At 37.7% G+C, this 20291-nt stretch overlaps 1 protein-coding gene across 4 annotated transcripts in view; it reads right to left on the bottom strand.

Annotated features, from left to right (window-relative positions):
• The window catches only part of suco (SUN domain containing ossification factor), a 39198-nt gene extending 23253 nt beyond the window's left edge, over positions 1-15945 (bottom strand). For 3 of the 4 annotated variants that reach the window (XM_027171253.2, XM_027171254.2, XM_047801567.1), the window contains exon 1: positions 15670-15944. In XM_027171253.2, coding sequence (XP_027027054.2) covers positions 15670-15722 — 53 coding nt within the window. In that variant the 5' untranslated portion in view covers positions 15723-15944. Of the gene's footprint in view, positions 1-15669 lie in introns of all 4 variants that reach the window. The other variant, XM_047801566.1, reaches the window with a different exon arrangement.
• Positions 15946-20291: the final 4346 nt, after the last annotated feature.

Genomic DNA, 20291 nt, shown 5'->3' with positions numbered 1-20291 from the left:
AGGAAAAGAGGGGTGGGCAAGGAGGAGATTAAAAATAAATAAACAAACAAACCCTTCAAATGTCTAACCCACCTAATTACCTGTTTGAGTACTGATCTCGTGAATACGGAATAGTCTTACCGTACACACCTTTAAAGCAGACTAATATTTTTCAGATGAAATCTCACAAACGCAAAAACTTTAGAAGCCTCCACCTTAAATGTTCATTGACTCCACACTGTATAAAGAAGATGTAGTATTCAGTATATGAAGTGCACTTTCCTTCAACCCTCGATTTGTAAACCTCTATTAAATGTTAACTTGTGTAAATACCAAATGAGAGAAAGCATGTTCAGCGCTGTAGAGGAGAGGTCACACATGCATTTACATTTACAGCATTTAGCAGATGCCCTTATCCAGAGCAACTTACATTTTTTTATACAACTGAGCAATTGAGGGTTAAGGGCCTTGCTCAGGGGCCCAGCAGTGGCAGCTTAGTGGACGTAGGAATTGAACTCACAACCTTCCGATTGGCAACCCAACATGCCTCACACGCCCTTTCACAGAACTTTTTTACATTTGCTTGTGAACCCAGAGTTACGTCACACATATTCATGCAAACCACTCAGATTATTTCCGTCATAAGTAAAACGGGGCACGGGCTGATGTCACATGCATACTGCATGTAGCTGCTCCGCCTTATTTCTCTGTGGCATGTCTATACATGAGCTGAGGATTGACCTGCCACTCCTCCACCATGCGTTCACACTCTCACTTCTTTAGTAAAATAGCATTTGAGTGTGGAGAACAGCTGGGACTTCTGACTGCAATTGATACACACACAGTCACAAATCTGGCTTGCACACATGCAGGCAAGGTTAGCATGCTGTCAGCACCGCAGCCTATACGAGAAGCCTCCTGTATAGATGCTCTGCTCACTTTATATATTTATACTCTATATATTTATGTCCGGTAATACAAACGTTTATCGTCAAGTCAAGCAGCAGGGAGAAGGACGGCGTGATCGTGCTCAGCGCTTGTGGTATGCTAAGCATTAAACTCTAAAAGAGATCTCCATTTTTAGATGTCATGTGTTGTCCCTGGACAAAAGACAGCCAAGGATGCTTGGCTGCAAGCTGCGATGACTTAACAGCTCGGCGAAATGTAAGATCATCCGTGCACAGTGTTCATTGCACAAGCTTAAGAGAAAAGAAAAAACACAATAATTAAACCACCAACTAAAACCACACGTTCTCCCAAGCAACACCCGAGTCCATTCACACTATCACCATTCACGTGTTCAGGTTTCCGGTGATCCGTTTATTCTAATTTAATCTGCCCAAATGACTTATGTTAGAAAAAAAAATCCTGCCTTTTTATTTTGTACATTTCATTCTGAAATTTCTAAAACTTTTTCATGCATGATTGAAGAGGATATGTTGCAATACTACTGAAAAGACCCCAAAAAAAAGAAACGTGCAATAAAAACACAAACTGTGCTTCTTAAACACTTAATGACAAGAAACATGAGAAAACTGGCATGAACACAGGTAATGCTGTTCCAAGATGGACAGGTAGGAAAACAAGTTTGCAATGTCTGAATGGCTGTTTTTAGATAACGTGTCACGATATCATGTGTCTTTTGATCTCTTATAAAGCCAAATGAGGTAATGCTTTGGGAAATGTATTTAAGGTTACAGAACTCTAAGGCATCTTACTGATCCTCAAGCAGATGGGGGTTTGACTCTCTAATGCCAGAGGTGACAGCCAGCTGAAAATCTCATGAGAGCTCATTATAAAGGGAAAAACAAACAAACAAACAAACAAAAAACAAACAATACAGCACTTGGGTTAAAGGCACAACGGTCAATTCTCAGAAATTACTGCAAGTCAAAATTTAGTGTATTTATAGCATTATATTGTGACTTAGTGAGTGTGCAAAACCAGGCTAAAAGTCTAGTGGAAAAAATAAAATAAAACCTGCTGATGTTCAAGTTCTGTACTGAATCTTATAAATGGAAAAATCTATTCTGTACTATGATTTGAAATAAAATGATTAAAAATGTTTTTGCATTTTGGATTAAATGCTTTATATTTAAAACAATAATTTCACAGTTCTTTTAATAGCAGCTGGTAACCAAACCTATAGATTGTTCTGTACATCATGTAGTGGACAATTTACTTAAAATATCATTTCTTTTCTCACGTCGGTAACGAGACCCACAGCCTTGTGTCATGTGGCCTGGAGGTCTACAGTACTGTTCAAATTATTGCACTACAGTCAGAGACACCCGTGTGCTGTGCTTGGTGTGATTCACACTCTTGTGGCTAAAACGACTCTGTAGATGGTGGTGTTATTCAGGCTGTGACACATGCAGAAACTCATTATAGAGGTTAACCTGCTGGTTAAACTGCTGTGTCATACAGCAGTAAGTGATGAGATGTGATGACAATTATATATTTAATTGATGGGATTTATGGCCCAATCAGATCAATGTTGCTATGAAATACGAAATAGCAATTTTACTTGTAATTAAAATTTTCATTGACTATAGATGAAAATTACTCCTGATAATGTCTATATTCCTTGTGGTGTAAACTCAAGATGACAACTTCAGGAGCTCTCACCTGCACTGTATCTCAGTGTTTACAGTGTAACTATCTGACAAACACACACACACACACACACACACACACACACACACACACACACACACAGGCATGCACATAGACACCTACAACACACACACATCCACATGCATTTCCTCATATATATACACACAGACCCCCCCATCCCCCACACACCCACCCCACCCCCACCCACCCCCACACACACGCAAATCCTGTTTCTCATCACAGTAGCTTGTCTCCAATAAAATTCATTTATTTAAAAAGAAACAAATACGTAACAAATGTTACCGATCTTACAGTGCAAAAACTTTAAGTGTTTCAGTTAGCTCTGTTTTTCACACCGGCTATGAGTTTCGGGCCTTCAGGGTCTCACAAAATTGCTCATGTGGCCCGGAGCAGGATTTGAGTTTGACACTCCTCTTTTATGACACTCATTGTGATCAAATGTGTGATACAATGAAGTTCCAAGTAATTTTAAAAACAGTTCTTTGTACAGAAGCACTTACTGAACCAGACAGCCTGGATCAGCAGGCATGTGGAGCTCTCTACAACTCTCTACCAGTAAATGTCACTGTGCAAAGCATTTCCTCTGCCAAAGTAAATACTAGCAAACACAATGCACAAAGATATTTCATTTTAAAACAAAGCTCAATTTATTCTATAACAAAAAATGCTCAACAAATACACTCACTCCTTAATTCACTTCGATTGTATTTGTATAGCGCTTTTAACCGGAGTGTGTTAAATGAATAATGTCATTACGTACTTTCTGAAAACAGCACATTTTCATTTTCAAGTCAGGTTCTGGCATTTTAAAGTCTGATCAGTGGCTCAAAGGTAGAAACAGTGAAAACCGCATTAAAGATTTTTACTGAAGGACACAAACATGTTGACTGATTTAAAATTTGTTTAATTTAATGTGTAACAAATAAAAACACCAACTCTGAGCAACACAACAGCTACATCATTACACCAGGCTTCATTAACAGATTTATTTGTCATTAACACAGAAGGAGTGTTGGGTAAGCGCTCTTGTATTTAAACAAAAAGGCATGCTGTCTACATGATAAACTAATCGAGATGAAGTTAAGGTTACATGATCTCAGCTGGAATGATCGCAATCTTAACACGCCGTTGTTATCGAACACGCTGAGCCAGGAGACAGTAAATGCCGCCTCTTTCCTTGTCACTTATATAAGCTAATATACTTGTCCAGGAACACTTCTAGTGACAAAGAATTCCAAGAATTCAGAATTCCTGCAAGAAATGTTTTCACTTTGATTACCAGCATGATCCAAATCAGTCCCTGAGATACAAGTCCCTCAGTCTCACTGCAGTTTAGAAAGTAGCTGACAGTACAAAGGTACTGCATATAACGCATTCAATATCTTTTGGATGACTATCTATAAAAAAAGTATATGTTCGTATTTATAATATAAAATATTCAACACGGTTACTCTTGAGAAGAACCCAGTCAGGTGCTAAAGCTACAAATCTTCCACCTGTACAGACAAGTCTACGTTTGCATGTTAGGAAACGCTCACATTTGATTACAGAACATCAGATTCAGCTCTCAAATGAGTTTCGTGGACCAGACCAGCAGAAAATGTCAAGTCAGGATTCTGAATAAATCCTCTGTGCTCCAAGTCAAGCACAAGAGCTCTCCTGTAACTGGGTTAGCAGACAGGCTTTAAAGAAAAAAGGGCTAAAAACACATGGCATGGGTTACTTCTCCGACACGACAGCAGCCAGCCGGTTTACAACCTCGTCAAATTCCACAATCTTCTACAAACTTGACTTTGACAGAGAACTGTGAGATCACTCTGACAGGTAGGAGTGTCAAACACCCTTTTTGTTCACAATTTTGTTCATTCGATTCAATCAGATTTCCAGAACACTCAAAAAATAAATAAATAAATAAATAAATAAATAAATAAATAAATTCTGTCAAAAGGCTATTTATTTATTTATTCGTTCATTCATTCATTCATTATTTCTATAAGCAATTAAAAAATATATATATTATTCAGGGACTTATATATGCATAGGTTTAATATCAAAACTAAACTTTACTACAGAATCACTATATTTGTAAAATAAATTCACCCCACTAACGGTAGACTGAATAAACTAAACCTCGGACCAACCTAAAACGATCGATTCAGACATGATGACGTCCACGAAGCAGTCATTTCAACCTGCAATAAATCTCCAAACAAAATGCCCACAACCACCATCTTGGGCAGTGTAGATCACAGCTGCATGGGGATGGTGTCTTTTTAACCTTACTGAAAAGGTCACGCTTTCTATATTGCGACACATTACTCTCATATATTGACACATACGTTTAATCTAATTTTACAAATTATACCTTTTACAAAAGGCATCAAATTCTTTTAATTACTGATGTGATCTAAGCCACATCCACCAGTCAGAAAGTAGTCAGCCCCTGAAGGCCAGTCACAGTGGGTCGAGTCCAGACCCAAACTCGGGCAGCGGTACAGAGGACAGACGACTGAGATCAATCAGTCTGTACTCAATTTGATGTGGCAGAGATTGTGTTAGGTGCCACAGTTCATCCCCTGGCTGTCTGTCTGAATGGGTTCAGCAAAGCTGAGGCACATACAACAAAATCCCTCCGATATTTCCTGTTAGCTTTTGTTTTGTTCAGAGTGTCGAACTCTCAACCCGAACCAGACAGACGAGCTCAAACTGAACAGAACGCGACATAAACCCGAAAGTGATGGTGCTATATAGTGGAGTGTGATATAAAAGTCTAACACATTATATAAAGAAGTAAAACGGTGTACAGTGTAGACTCTGTACATGAACGTTAACTAAACCACTTCACTCTATTGAAATGGTTCTTCATTTATTGTTACATTATCTGATAACCTGACACCATGTAAACGCATGGTTATAGACGATTCGACAGCAATGCTACCCTGTTAGAAGAAGCATAATTGCTTCCTGAACAAAAATCAAAACAACAACTACAATAGATAAAAAGACAGTTCTATTAAACTTCCACCTATGAGTGTTCTGGCTGAAAATCCTGAACCTCTATAGCAACTGTGATGGGACCAAAAAACAAAACCTCACTATTAATACTCTATTGATATAGATTTGTGTGTAGAGCTGGTCAGCTTGATCATCACTTAATTATTTTTACTTATCGCTTAAAGGAAAACCAGCTGAACGAAGTCTTGTGTATCTCGAAGACGTGACAGGAACGCAAGCGTTTATCGGTACATCCAGGCTGACATATTCAGAGTTCTGTACTGTTTGGCTATTAGATAAAGCCATAAACTAATTAAAGACATTTTGTTTGTTGTTGTTTCACCTCCTGTTCACTAAAAATATTACTAGCAAGATACATGAATAAAATGTTAGAAGCGTCTCTTAAAAGTAAATGAGGTGTGAATACGTGAGAGGATTCTACATGAAGACTGACGTACTGAACGTGTGCGAAGCTCTTCTTCCAACAGAAAAGTTAAATAAAAGCCAGGTGTTGACGTGTACGTATTTCCGGCTGTCCGTTTCTTATTGGCTCGTTCGGATGTTACTAACAGGTGTCAACGTGGCCTGGGAGTTTATTTATACATCACAGAAGCCTCCTTTACAGCTTAGTGACGAAAAGAGTGAGCAAATATGCCAGCAGAAGCTAATGATTAAGTACAAGACATGCCTGAGCATGGAGAAGTAAAATACTGCTAAATTTGGTCTTGGTGCTGTAGAGAGTTATTTTAACCATTATTCCCAGAAGAGGCCTTGATTTAATCCTTATAGGTCAGTCATACATGTGAACAAAGAAGAATTAAGGATAAGAATTGGCGAGCCTTTACAATACAAATATTTGAAACTTTCTCCAAACTCCTTTTATATACCACACGAGGGAAAGACTGAAAGACGCTCCAGTGGGCAGTGTGACCCTTTTAGATATAAAAAATAAAGTATCTCCGCTGTATATTACTGTTGCTTTAACTGCACTGTACTGTTAGTGTGTGTGTCTGAGACCTGGAGCTGTGCTGGGGTGTGTACTGAGACACGTGGCTGGGAGACAAACAGAGGAACACACAGGCAAAGTGACGCAACAAATCTCATGTTGGAAAGTAGGCCAGGGATTTTGAGGCAGATGAAAACGAAAACGTACCGACTCGGTCAAGCTGATAGAGTGTGAGATGAAGCAAACAACTGTACTTTATTTCATGCCCTTTCTACAAAATCCTTCGTCTTTCACTCAAACACTCTGTTACATAGCAGTGTCACATCTACAGTCTAGGCAGGATGTCAGAGTGTGTACAAGCTCATCGATGGCCAACTCTCATAGATAAGTTCATTGTCTTTAACTTGCAGCATGTGTTGTAGCTTTGCGTTCACACAGCTCCAGGTTCACCAGGCCAATCTTTTTTTGAAAGATTTTCTTCTCCCATTTTCCTAGGTGTCTTGGACCAACTGCTCTTAGGGTCTTTTTACAACTGGTCATGTGTTTTGATCCGATAGCTATCTGATTTGTTAAAACTGTTCCATTTACATTAGGCCACATAAATGCGTCTCGGCGAATCGGATATCGATCCAATCTTTCTACTAATGACCAAAATGCAATTTCCTCTTTTATCTTCCTCTTTTTTCCTATTTTACCTCATTTCCGGGGTAATTGAAATGGAACACACTTGAAACATGCGGTTTTCAGAACGCAATCAAAAAGAAGACAGAAAAACTTGTTACGACGGTTATGCTACAAAAAACAGCATTTACTGTTTGCTGCATTTCGCTGGTGGCAGCAGTGCATTTTAAGACCCAACGAGACGCCTGGGCGAAAAATCACTTGCGAGTGACGTACTTCCGTTTGGGAGGAGTATAGCGCTGACGTATGTGTCTTGAACAAAAACATTCATTTACACCTGTCCAGTTTCATCTGAAAAGCGTCCCAGACCACCTCCTGAAGGGGTTTGAACAGTCGGATTTATATCCTTCTCGAAAACGTTTCGGAGAGCGTTTAAGACATGGTCTTTTTACGATCGGATAGCTATCGGATCACAGAAAATACGTGAAATGACCAGGTGTAAAAAGGCCCTTAGGTGTGAAGTAGTGTGTCAGTGCGTGTGCATAGTGCTCATCCAGGGAGTATTCCCATCTCATTCCAGGCATGTTTCCAGATCCACTACAAACCTGATCAGGACAAAGCGGTTACTGAAGATGAATGAAAGCATAATTAGAGCATTACACTGAATTTGGGTGTCAATGTGGTTTTTACAGACTCATAAGTCGAGTCTGTCCCCACTGAGGTTCAAAGGTGTGCAGAGAAACACACAACTACTTCAGACCCCAATCTCAAAGGGAAGAGTCAGTTAAACAGTGAGTCAAAGGAGCAATCAGAGAGCACGATGAACATGGTTGAGTTGAATCGATCTTCCGACTCAGCACGCTCGACTGCAAAAGCCGAGACGGTGGAATAACACGGCCTTGAGCTCATCGGTCCTATGGGTTTCCATGCCAACCACTATTCTGAAGTGCTATGAGAATGCAAGGCAGGATTTTTAACTGTTGCCATTGGATACACAAGCAGCCTTGTCTACAAAAAGGACAATGGGGGTTATTTATGAGCTGGGGTTGTTTCTACTAGAAGTGCCTCAACAGAAAAAGCTGTCGCTCTGTCCATCCAGAGATCACAAGTTCAAAACCAAATGACACCAAAATCGCTCTCTCTGTCTCTCTCCATCAGTTAAACAAGCCAATCAAAGGCATCTGTGAACTCATGTATATGGAAGACGGTGGAAAGGATGCATCTAGCTGGCTTCATGTGTATCAGTGGAAGCATTTGATGAATTGGTTGCTGGGATAATAATTGAGATAATAATTAAACGAGCCAATTTCATAATAGCTTGATCTGTAATGTGATCATCAAACAGAGCTTTAGGAAACACAGATATACCACAGAAGTGCAAAATATACCCTATCACTGCCACATCTTGCCGTTGCCCTGCGTAGTTTCTCTCCTTCCTACTCCACACCATAACACAGCGGTGCTGTTTTGCACTTTTGCTACGTGGGCCTCAGTTTCATCGCTCTGCATGCAACACCAGGAGTCTAGCATGCTTACACAAAGGCTCACAGCTCAGTTTTAGCAGGATTACGCAAACAACTTGCAGAGCCATGTCAGTATGAATTAGTTTCAAATGTCAAATGTCATGCAATTTGTTCGAATATATGTGACTCCCCATATTCTTAGTATCGAAAGAAAGAGAACTCTGAACAGAGAGGGAGTTTTATTTGCTGTGTCAATGAGACCGTAATTTGCTTTAGCATTAATAACTGAACAGACTGGAATCCAGCAGGTGCTATGCTGAGATAACATTAACCACTCAGGAAGAAATTTTAAAGACAACCTTAAGGCAAAAGCGGTCCATGTTTATTTACGTTGCAAGATTAATAACGTCCTGACGGTGTTGCGTCGTATCTTACGAGAATCAGAAATTAATGACTTGTTTGTCCTTCTTTCTCTTCCACAACCATGCAACATTTTTGGTTCGTCTCTCAACGTCTGATTTTAGAACAATCCCTCTCCTCTATACAATCACAATCCTTCCTTAGATCACCTTTATTACTCTTCAATAGGCTTATAAGAGCATGTGCAATATGTTATCATCCCATCCTATCCACTAACTATATAACCGTGACATGGCATCATGACATGTTAATCAGTTAAATTCAGAGATCACAATTGTTTCTTCATACCGATGTTTGATATGAATATTAACTGAAGCTTTTGACCTGGATCTGAATTGTGCTGCTGCTGCCACCTGATTGGCTGATTAGATTAAATAACTGCATGAATGTGCAAGAGTTCATCATATTGTTGGCGACGAGCACACATAAGCAAATTCACAGCACCTCAGATAAAGGCACTGTGACATCACTTCCTACAATAACATCTAGTCATCTAAAAAAAAAAATCTGAAACTAAACCTCTTTGCTTTCTACTGTATTTTACTTCAAGCAAACTGTGCAGCTGGAAAACAGCAGTTTCTGCTTTCGGTTGTCTCTTAATCGAGAATGCCAGCGTTGGCTGTAGGATCAATCCGATAAGCACTGGTGTCTTTGTGCGCCAGTGGTAAACTATTCAAAACAAGCAACAAGCGAAAATTAAAGATAAACAAGAGGGGGGAAAAAAGAGAAGTAGAGACAACTTTGGACCTGGTGGCAGTAAAACCCTCATATCCTGTGCGTCCACACAGACACATTGAGGAGTGTGAAGAGAAACTGAACAGAGTGTGTGAAGTGTGCATGTGCACTGAGAATGGAGATGCGAGTGCTAGTACAGGAAACAGTTTATAAAAACATCCCTCTCACGTGTAATAAATCAATCAAGAAGACGCTACAGAGTGAAGAGCTCAGCTAACTTAGATGCCACTCATCCACTGTTTCATATTCACCATGTCATCACTGCATACAAAGGGGTGAGCCGAACACTGAAATCAAGTATCCATGGAAGAATACTCAGTGCTCGGGTTTAAACGTAATCAGTAACGTGTGCAGCTCCACTACTTACAAAGGGCCACTTATTCAGATTACATTTGGAGCACACAGTTTAACAGCACATTTCAGCAGCACAGTAATTGTTGTCTTATTGCACGTCAATGTTAAAACGTGCGTCTGACCCATTAACCACGTCAGTCCGTGTCAAGTTCAGCTCATGTTGAAGGTTCCGAGTAAACGACAGAGAGGTGCCATGTATACTTCTGCTAACACAAAATAAAAGGCCTTTCGGTGCAACCTGCAGAGCCTCGTTACTTAATGGTCACGTACTAGATCACTGTTCATTTTGAAATTGAAAGCGTATATCAGATTTTTACAAATGCCTCGTGGACCATTGTTAAACTTCTATTTTCCGCATTTTCTGCATTTCTATCTAATAAACAAACAAAATGAATTCTAAAAGTGACAAGTAAACTTTTGCCCAAATCTACTCAAACCCTTAGATGTTTACCTTTCATTTGTTCTTTGCTGCTGCTGTATTTTTGAATCTCACCCGTCAGAACGCGTTCATTTTCTGGCTGTAAAGTAACTGTAATGTAGCTGTAAAGAATTTTAATATGGGTTCGAATGTATGTGTTTTCCCGTTCATCTCTATGCTCTATGTAAAAGACTTGGTAGCATTTTCTTTCTGCTTAAAGGCAAAAAAAAGAAAAAAGAAAAGAAATAAAATACAGCCATGGTATAGACATAGTGTATTACAGACCTACACTGTATGATGAGTCATTTCTTCGCCATCACTTTTGTGTCATCTTTATAACAACCCTGGTAAAGACATCAGAGATATCAAGCAAGATGAGTACAAAGCTTAACCTCTGATAAGGTAAAAAAAAAAAAAAAACGCCCTCTTTCAGCGCCCTCTCAGGATGGTCTACTCAACCCTTAGTTCAGGAGGTGATGACTAATCAACATGGCAGCTCACAGGATCAGCAGAAGCCCTTGTTATATATATATATATATATTATTATTATTTATATATACATACATACATACATACATATTATATATATTATTATTTATATATACATACATACATACATACATACATACATATATACATACATACATATATGTCCATTGTTATATAGACATAATATTAAATGCAACACAGTTCACTGTTTTAAGGAGGAAATTAGACGTCAGTCATCAGAGAAAGCTGACTAACTTCTTGCTAAAATAAACAAAAAAATAAATAAAAAGACAAACACGGAGGTGTCCATTGTTATGTAGCTGGAATGTAGGCTGGAAATGACATCGCTCCGAGTTCCCACTCCTGAGGCAAGACAAACTTTTTTCCCCAGCAAGTTTTTGTTCTGACAATTTTTACTTGATATCTGATTTAACAAGGCCATCATAGGAAAGAGGGCTGAAGGAAGAAAAGAGCAGATAACCACATGCTAAACACATGACGCATGTGATTTAATGGAGGTCTGAAGTAAACACTCACAGTGTCAGTAAGAAACGTGTGATCCACTCCGAGATCGCAAACAGCGAAAGTGGAGGCCTTCAGTCAGAGCGAGCAGAGATTTGTGCCAGAGCAGCACTACGCTCTGCCCATAACGGAATGCTTTGTGTTTGTGTTTCTGCCTGATTTGGCTTTTCGTGCTCAGTTCTCTCTGCATTAGGACTGAAAGGAGGATCAGTGCTGTGTGCGAGGGCAACAATTAACTCTTACAGATACGACAGAAAGAGAGAAGTGTATGGAGAGATGAGTAGCTCTATGGAGCACCTGGAGTGTCAGCTTGTGTTGGAGTGGAGAGAGGTTGGGCTGTGAGGCCACGATGGTGATCACACACTAACAAAACAAAGCATACCTATGAGCAGACGTGAAGAGAGTTTGATTTCTAACATTTAATCCAACCCTCTTCCGATCGCTCCAAAAACAAGGCTGATGTGAGGTTTGAATCTTTGGAGAATTCAATTCCGAGATGAATATTTGTACACACAAAATACACCAGTGGACTTCACTGCAATCCAACAAAAGTAGTGACGTAGGAAGTTACAGAATTACACAGTCTACAGCTCTCCTCAGTTGAACTTGTAACTCATTTCCAGCAGAATATAAAAACATTGTGATACAGCATGCTTTTCCTACTGAGTGTCTGAAGTGACTTATCAACCGTGCTCATGCCACACTGTTATACTCCTGAGCAGCGGCTCTGGCAGGAACCAGACGAGGGACCCAGGAGGGTTTAGTGGTGCTTCCTCATGCGGATTACCTCTGCGCCTCATACGTCAGTCTGGATGACAACTCTAGAGCGGTCTAGACCAACGCATCATATTTCTCTTAGCAGTGAACATTTGATAACAACAAGACAGACTAGAATAACATGACTTAACAATTGATAGTCACAAAGCAGAAAGTCCTATACAAATTAAACTGAACTAAACTGTGGTCAGCCAGACCACAATTGAACAGATGTGAAGTAACACACAGAAAGGAAAGCTCTATCAGTGCCCTTTCACATACAAATGCCTGTGACTTTAAACGAAAGAGAGAGAGGTATTATCAGGATTAGACTTTGTAATCACGACGGTCACTCACAATTTTTTAACACAATCGTTCCAAATTGAATAAAATGTACATTTTCTGAAGATCCCTACATGCCGGCACATTTCCACTTAAAAGAACAGCTGTTTAGTAGCAAACTGTGACCATGTTTAGATGTCAAGGCCACAGGGTGCCCTCTAAAAGTTACAAAGAAACCAGTGATGTTAACGGCGTTTTTGTTTTTAGCCACGTGATGCGTGCGTGATGCGTCACGACAGGTTTGGAGTCATATGACGTGTGTAGATCTGACTCATCTATTCACTTCATACACATTCAGTCATTGTTTAGTTACTAATTGTAAATTTACAATGGATAAACATCTATGGATAAACATCTGCTTGAAAGAAGCGTGTTCCTTCTCACTGCTTGTAGCTGATTGAGTTGGCGTGCATGGAGTATGGAGTATGAAATGCCTGACTTGAAATGCCACTGTATCAACACTGGTAGCAACACTGGTATTAGAATAAAAAATATTTGCTGAGAATAAATAACCGGGCACTTCTACTTCCTCTAAAACTTTTTGCCATTAAAGTGCTCGTATATTTTAGGCTTCCTGTGCACTTTCATCTTCACCTTTTACTTCTTTCTCTTTCTTGAAGTGTCTTTCCTAACCAAGTGCTCAAAAAAGGGTTTTTTTCCGTCCTCAAAAGATAAATGAGCAAGTGTGATGTGCAGCTCGCTCTTCAGTAATCTGTATGTTTGTCTCTTTTTGTCACCAAATGATGCTAAGATTTGCAATTAAGAATAGGGAAATTGTCACAGCTCCTGAAATTGAGCAGTGAAAAACAGTGTACCTGAAAGTGTCAGCTTATTTTAGACCAAAGGCAAATCCACAAGCAAATTTCTGTTTCTGTACAGACACAAACACACACAAAATCCTTCCCAAGTAGAACCAGTACTGAGCTTCAGCTACACCAATATAAGGCATATGTCAGTAGAGGTTTGTGGATGAACCATTCAGTACAAAATTAACACACATAATAGTTTTCTGAATAAGCAAACACAACCTAAATTCATAATCAGCCCTAACAAGAAGGGGAAGTGCACAGAGCTCTCTAAAGAGCCTGTCTGTAAGACTATAACACTCTCGGGCAGTTTGCTCCGACTCACGAGCGACCTGCCGTTTTTCCGTCTCATGGAGTAACGGCAGGACAAAGAAACACCAACAGACCAGAAGCAGCTCATCCAATGAAGCTTAATACACACAAGGCTTTCTGCACAATTGCAAATAGTGCTAATTATAGCTTGCCTCAGTACTGAGGAACCGTTAGTTAGAGGAACAGAGGTTAGCTTTAACTGATTAACTGATAAAGGACTAAAAAATAAGTAGGCTGTTATTAATTACAGAAAAGATGCTAGATATTGTTAGTAATGTGGGAGTATTTATCAGGAAGTTTCTTGTTCTAGAAGCTAAGACATATATACATATATATATATATAAAGTGTCATCTTGAGTCTAGGTGCAACTTTAAATCCCCAAAAAAGCTAAAATAACACGTGAATAATTTATCTGATCTGAAACCAAGGACCAAAATTTTTATATCAAACATACTGGAAAATAATTTAATTTCTGATTTAAACATAAAAAATTGTGATCTTTTATTTAGATAGGGTTGATTTTGTTAGATTAAAGAATCCTGTGTTACATGTATTTTACTCATTTACAATGTAAGACATTTTAGTATCAAAGCATTTAATCTGTCAACTAAAAACAACGATAATAATAAAATCATCATAGTGGATGGGAACGATCAGCTCAAATCTCAAAAATTGGCATCGCTCCGTCTCCTTTGCAAATATTTTAAACGTGTCAACAGAAATTGGGTGATAAAATGATTCAGTAAAGAAATAGATGCAAAACGCAAATCTGATGGCAGACATTTACATAATGTGGTTAATATTTAAATAGTTGGAATTGTCTCAGGAAAGAAATACGTCTGCTCTGCATCACAGGGGGCCAAGGTTTTGTGTGTGTGTGTGCGTGTGTGTGCGTGTGTGTGCGCGCGTGTGTATGTATACACACAATCACCACATTTAATATCTGATGTGTATTTTACAGACAGCTGCACTTTTACTAAAACTTAAACTAAGGTAACATCATAATGAAAAAAGCATGGCATCAAATAATAACAGACAAGATTAACAGAATTACATGGCGTAGATGGTCTGATGGTAAACATTTATCTAATATGTTTAGTATTTGAATAATTGGACTTATGCTGAGAAATAAACATAAATATCACTACTCATGAATGGAGTACGAATTGCAAAACCTTACTTGAGCTGAGAAAAGGATTTCAATTCTTTATGCCCGGTTATATGAAGCCAATAGTGATGTTAGTACAACAGTATAAATAATAATAATAATAATAATAATAATAATAATAATAATAATAATAATAATTCATTTTGTTTGTTAATTAGATAGAACTGCTCGTACAAAAAATTTACTCAAATGTTCAGCAACTAACCATCCAAACTGTCGTCAAATGACTAAATTCACCAACCTATACAGAGAAAAGAGGCTGGACATTGTTCTGTACATAACCTACCAAACCCTTCACTCTATCTATACCAGCTCTTACCCTATAGCTAGCTTTACATTAGCCAGACCTCTAATACAAACTGTGGCGTCTCAGCACTCTACTTTGAGTTCATTTCCACTTTCACGACACTTAGCGACTATATAGACGGACAGAACAACAATATGTATATATATCCGTGTATATGAAATGTATGTATTTATTCCACGTTATATATCTAAACTGTCTGCTAGCTACGTATGAAGCTTACAGGCTAACAAACGAAGCTAATAACAGACATTTACACACAGACAGGTTAGCGATAGCATCTCATGGTGTCTCTGGTGTCGAAGTGGGATTAATAAGGTTTTTCTTTTTTTAAAAGTATAGTTAATAACAGCGATATATTTAAAAATATAGACAGCTAGTGTTCGTGCTAAGTCAACTTACCAACACAGGAGAGCTACAGTGAGGCACAGCAACAACACACACAGCCTCTTCATTATCTTCCCACAGGGACCAACATCCTCTCTTCTTTTTACACGCAACCCAGTAGTAAGTTAAGCTAAAAGTAATGTAAATAAAGATTAACTGGGGTGTGTGTGTGGGGGGGTGTGTTTCTAGCCCCTATACAGCATTACAGCCCTACAGCCCTACAGCCGACCTTCTCTCGCTGTTGCTCTTCTGCTTCTAGTTCTCTTGCTGTTCCTAGGCCTCTGTGACTCCTCCCCCTTCGATAGCGGTTAGCTCTAACGCACAAATCAGAATCGCGCACACTGTTGGCTCCGCCCACACGGACACATTTCAAGATGAGTTGGAAGCTGTATCACCAGGAGCGTCACCATGTCGATAAGCACCTTCCAGGACACGTGACAGGGATTAACGTGTAATATTGAAACGTGTAGAATCAGAAGGACATGGGCAGAATCAGAATCAGAGAGTGTGGTCCATATACTGTACACTAATCACACATAATGTACACTAATCACATATACTGTACACTAATCACATATAATATACACTAATCACATATACTGTACACTAATCACACATAATGTACACTAATCACATATACTGTACACTAATCACATATAATATACACTAATCACATATACTGTATACTAATCACATATACTGTACACTAATCACACATAATGTACACTAATCACATATACTGTACACTAATCACACATACTGTACACTAATCACGTATACTGTACACTAATCACACATAATGTACACTAATCACATATACTGTACACTAATCACACATAATGTACACTAATCACATATATTGTACACTAATCACACATACTGTAGACTAATCACACATAATGTACACTAATCACATATACTGTACACTAATCACATATAATATACACTAATCACATATACTGTAGACTAAGCACATACATACTGTACACTTATCACACATACTGTAGACTAATCACATTATCACACATAATGTACACTAATCACATATATTGTACACTAATCACACATACTGTAGACTAATCACATATACTGTACACTAATCACACATAATGTACACTAATCACATATACTGTACACTAATCACATAATATACACTAATCACATATACTGTATACTAATCACATATACTGTACACTAATCACACATAATGTACACTAATCACATATACTGTACACTAATCACACATACTGTACACTAATCACGTATACTGTACACTAATCACACATAATGTACACTAATCACATATACTGTACACTAATCACACATAATGTACACTAATCACATATATTGTACACTAATCACACATACTGTAGACTAATCACACATAATGTACACTAATCACATATACTGTACACTAATCACATATAATATACACTAATCACATATACTGTATACTAATCACATATACTGTACACTAATCACACATAATGTACACTAATCACATATACTGTACACTAATCACACATACTGTACACTAATCACGTATACTGTACACTAATCACACATACTGTACACTAATCACCTATACTGTACACTAATCACATATACTGTACACTAATCACACATAATGTACACTAATCACATATACTGTACACTACTCACATATAATATACACTAATCACATATACTGTAGACTAATCACACATACTGTAGACTAATCACATTATCACATATACTGTACACTAATCACATATAATGTACACTAATCACATATTGTACACTAATCACACATACTGTAGACTAATCACATATACTGTACACTAATCACACATAATGTACACTAATCACATATACTGTACACTAATCACATATAATATACACTAATCACATATACTGTAGACTAAGCACATACATACTGTACACTTATCACACATACTGTAGACTAATCACATTATCACACATAATGTACACTAATCACATATATTGTACACTAATCACACATACTGTAGACTAATCACATATACTGTACACTAATCACACATAATGTACACTAATCACATATACTGTACACTAATCACATAATATACACTAATCACATATACTGTAGACTAAGCACATACATACTGTACACTTATCACACACACATACTGTACACTAATCACACATAATGTAGACTAATCACACACATACTGTACACTTCTCTTATCACTTATTTGTTTTAGTGACAGAAGCTCCACAGTGTAAGAGTGAAGTGTAAGTTATCCACATACAGTACACTTATCACACATACTGAACACTTATCACACATACTGTACACTTATCAAATATACTGTACACTAATCACACATAATGTACACTAATCACATATACTGTACACTAATCACACATACTGTAGACTAATCACATATACTGTACACTAATCACACATAATGTACACTAATCACATATAATATACACTAATCACATATACTGTAGACTAAGCACATACATACTGTACACTTATCACACACATATACTGTACACTTATCACACATACTGTAGACTAATCACATTATCACACAATGTACACTAATCACATATATTGTACACTAATCACACATACTGTAGACTAATCACATATACTGTACACTAATCACACATAATGTACACTAATCACATATACTGTACACTAATCACATATACACTAATCACATATACTGTAGACTAAGCACATACATACTGTACACTTATCACACACATACTGTACACTAATCACACATAATGTAGACTAATCACACACATACTGTACACTTATCTCTTATCACTTATTTGTTTTAGTGACAAAAGCTCCACAGTGTAAGAGTGAAGTGTAAGTTATCCACATACAGTACACTTATCACACATACTGAACACTTATCACACATACTGTACACTTATCAAATATACTGTACACTAATCACACATAATGTACACTAATCACATATACTGTACACTAATCACACATACTGTACACTTATCAAATATACTGTACACTAATCACACATAATGTACACTAATCACACATACTGTAGACTAATCACATTCATACTGTACACTTACACACATATACTGTACATTAATCACACATACTGTACACTTATCACATATATTGTACACTTATCACACATACTGTACACTTATCACACATGTACTGTACACTTATCCGATATACTGTACACTTATCACACACATACTGTACACTTATCACACACATACTGTACACTTATCACATATACTGTACACTTAACACACATACTGTACACTTATCACACATACTGTTCACTTATCACACGTACTGTACACTTATCACACACTACACTTATCACATATACTGTACTTATCAGAATGAGAATCAGATATACTTTAGTGTACACGTTTAGATACACGTTTTAGTGAAAGAAGCTCCACAGTGTAACAGTGAAGTGTAACAGTTATCGACATACTGTACACTTATCACACATATTGTACACTTAACACACATACTGAACACGTATCACACATTGTATACTTATCACATATACTGTACACTTATCACACATATTGTACACTTAACACACATACTGTACACTTATCAGAATCAGAATAAGATATACAGTACTTATCACATATACTGTACACTTGTTGATTTCATTATTTCATATATACCAGATTGTCAGAAAGTTGGGACCATAGAGTTGGGACCAAATTAAACACCCCTCAAGATCAAGGTTGGTATAGTGGTGGTGTTGTGACCGGAACCCACAACCTTCTGACCAGTAACAGAACATTAAGCACTGTGTAACCACTATTATAATATATAACTCTGCCTAATCTATAATCCATTTGGGAATCTGTGACTTTTGTCCTGCACTGTCTTGTCTGTCTTGTCCTGCACTGTTTGCACCAGGTTGCACTTTATGTGGCTAGGACTAACTTACTAAGTCCTCAGCTCTGTCTTTGTTCTGTGTAGCATCCTGATCCTGGAGAAACGTCTCATTTTACTGTGTTCTGCAACAACTATACTGTATATGGTTGAAATCGCGATAAAAGCTTCTTGACTTGACTTGATAAAGCTGTTGCAGTAAAACAACATTTCTCCAGGACCATCGTGCTACAAAAACAACAAAACAGCTACATAAGACAACACAGATCTAAGGACTATAGGCTAAGTTGTGCATAGTGTGCAACATAGTATAAACAATGCAAAACAAGTCAGGGCAGACAGACAACACGAGACAGATGAATAAAGTGCCCAGTGACTACTAATACACATATTATTATTATTAATTATTATTTATTATTATTATTATTATTATTATTAATCGTTAATTGTTACCCCTGAATATTATTGTAAGTTATGACTTAAATCATGCACATGGACTATGTATAGTCAGTATAAAATGTCCAGGTAAATACAGACTTTTCTTTTTCTACAAGCTAATAAAAGTGCGGGAGTTCGAAGCAATGACTCAATTTCCCATAATGCAACGCTTTAAGGGTGTCTGTGATATTCGCCTGCATGAATAACTTATTTTATCTGATTAAAGATGAGAAAAAATATTTTATTAGTTTCTTAAATTATTATTATATTTTTAAATGAATAAACAAACAACAAATAAATAAATAAACTCGATGGTTAG

The sequence above is a fragment of the Tachysurus fulvidraco genome, chromosome 16 (assembly GCF_022655615.1).
Source record: "Tachysurus fulvidraco isolate hzauxx_2018 chromosome 16, HZAU_PFXX_2.0, whole genome shotgun sequence".
Taxonomy (NCBI): Eukaryota; Metazoa; Chordata; class Actinopteri; order Siluriformes; family Bagridae; genus Tachysurus; species Tachysurus fulvidraco.
This window is presented reverse-complemented; position numbering and strand designations above follow the sequence as displayed.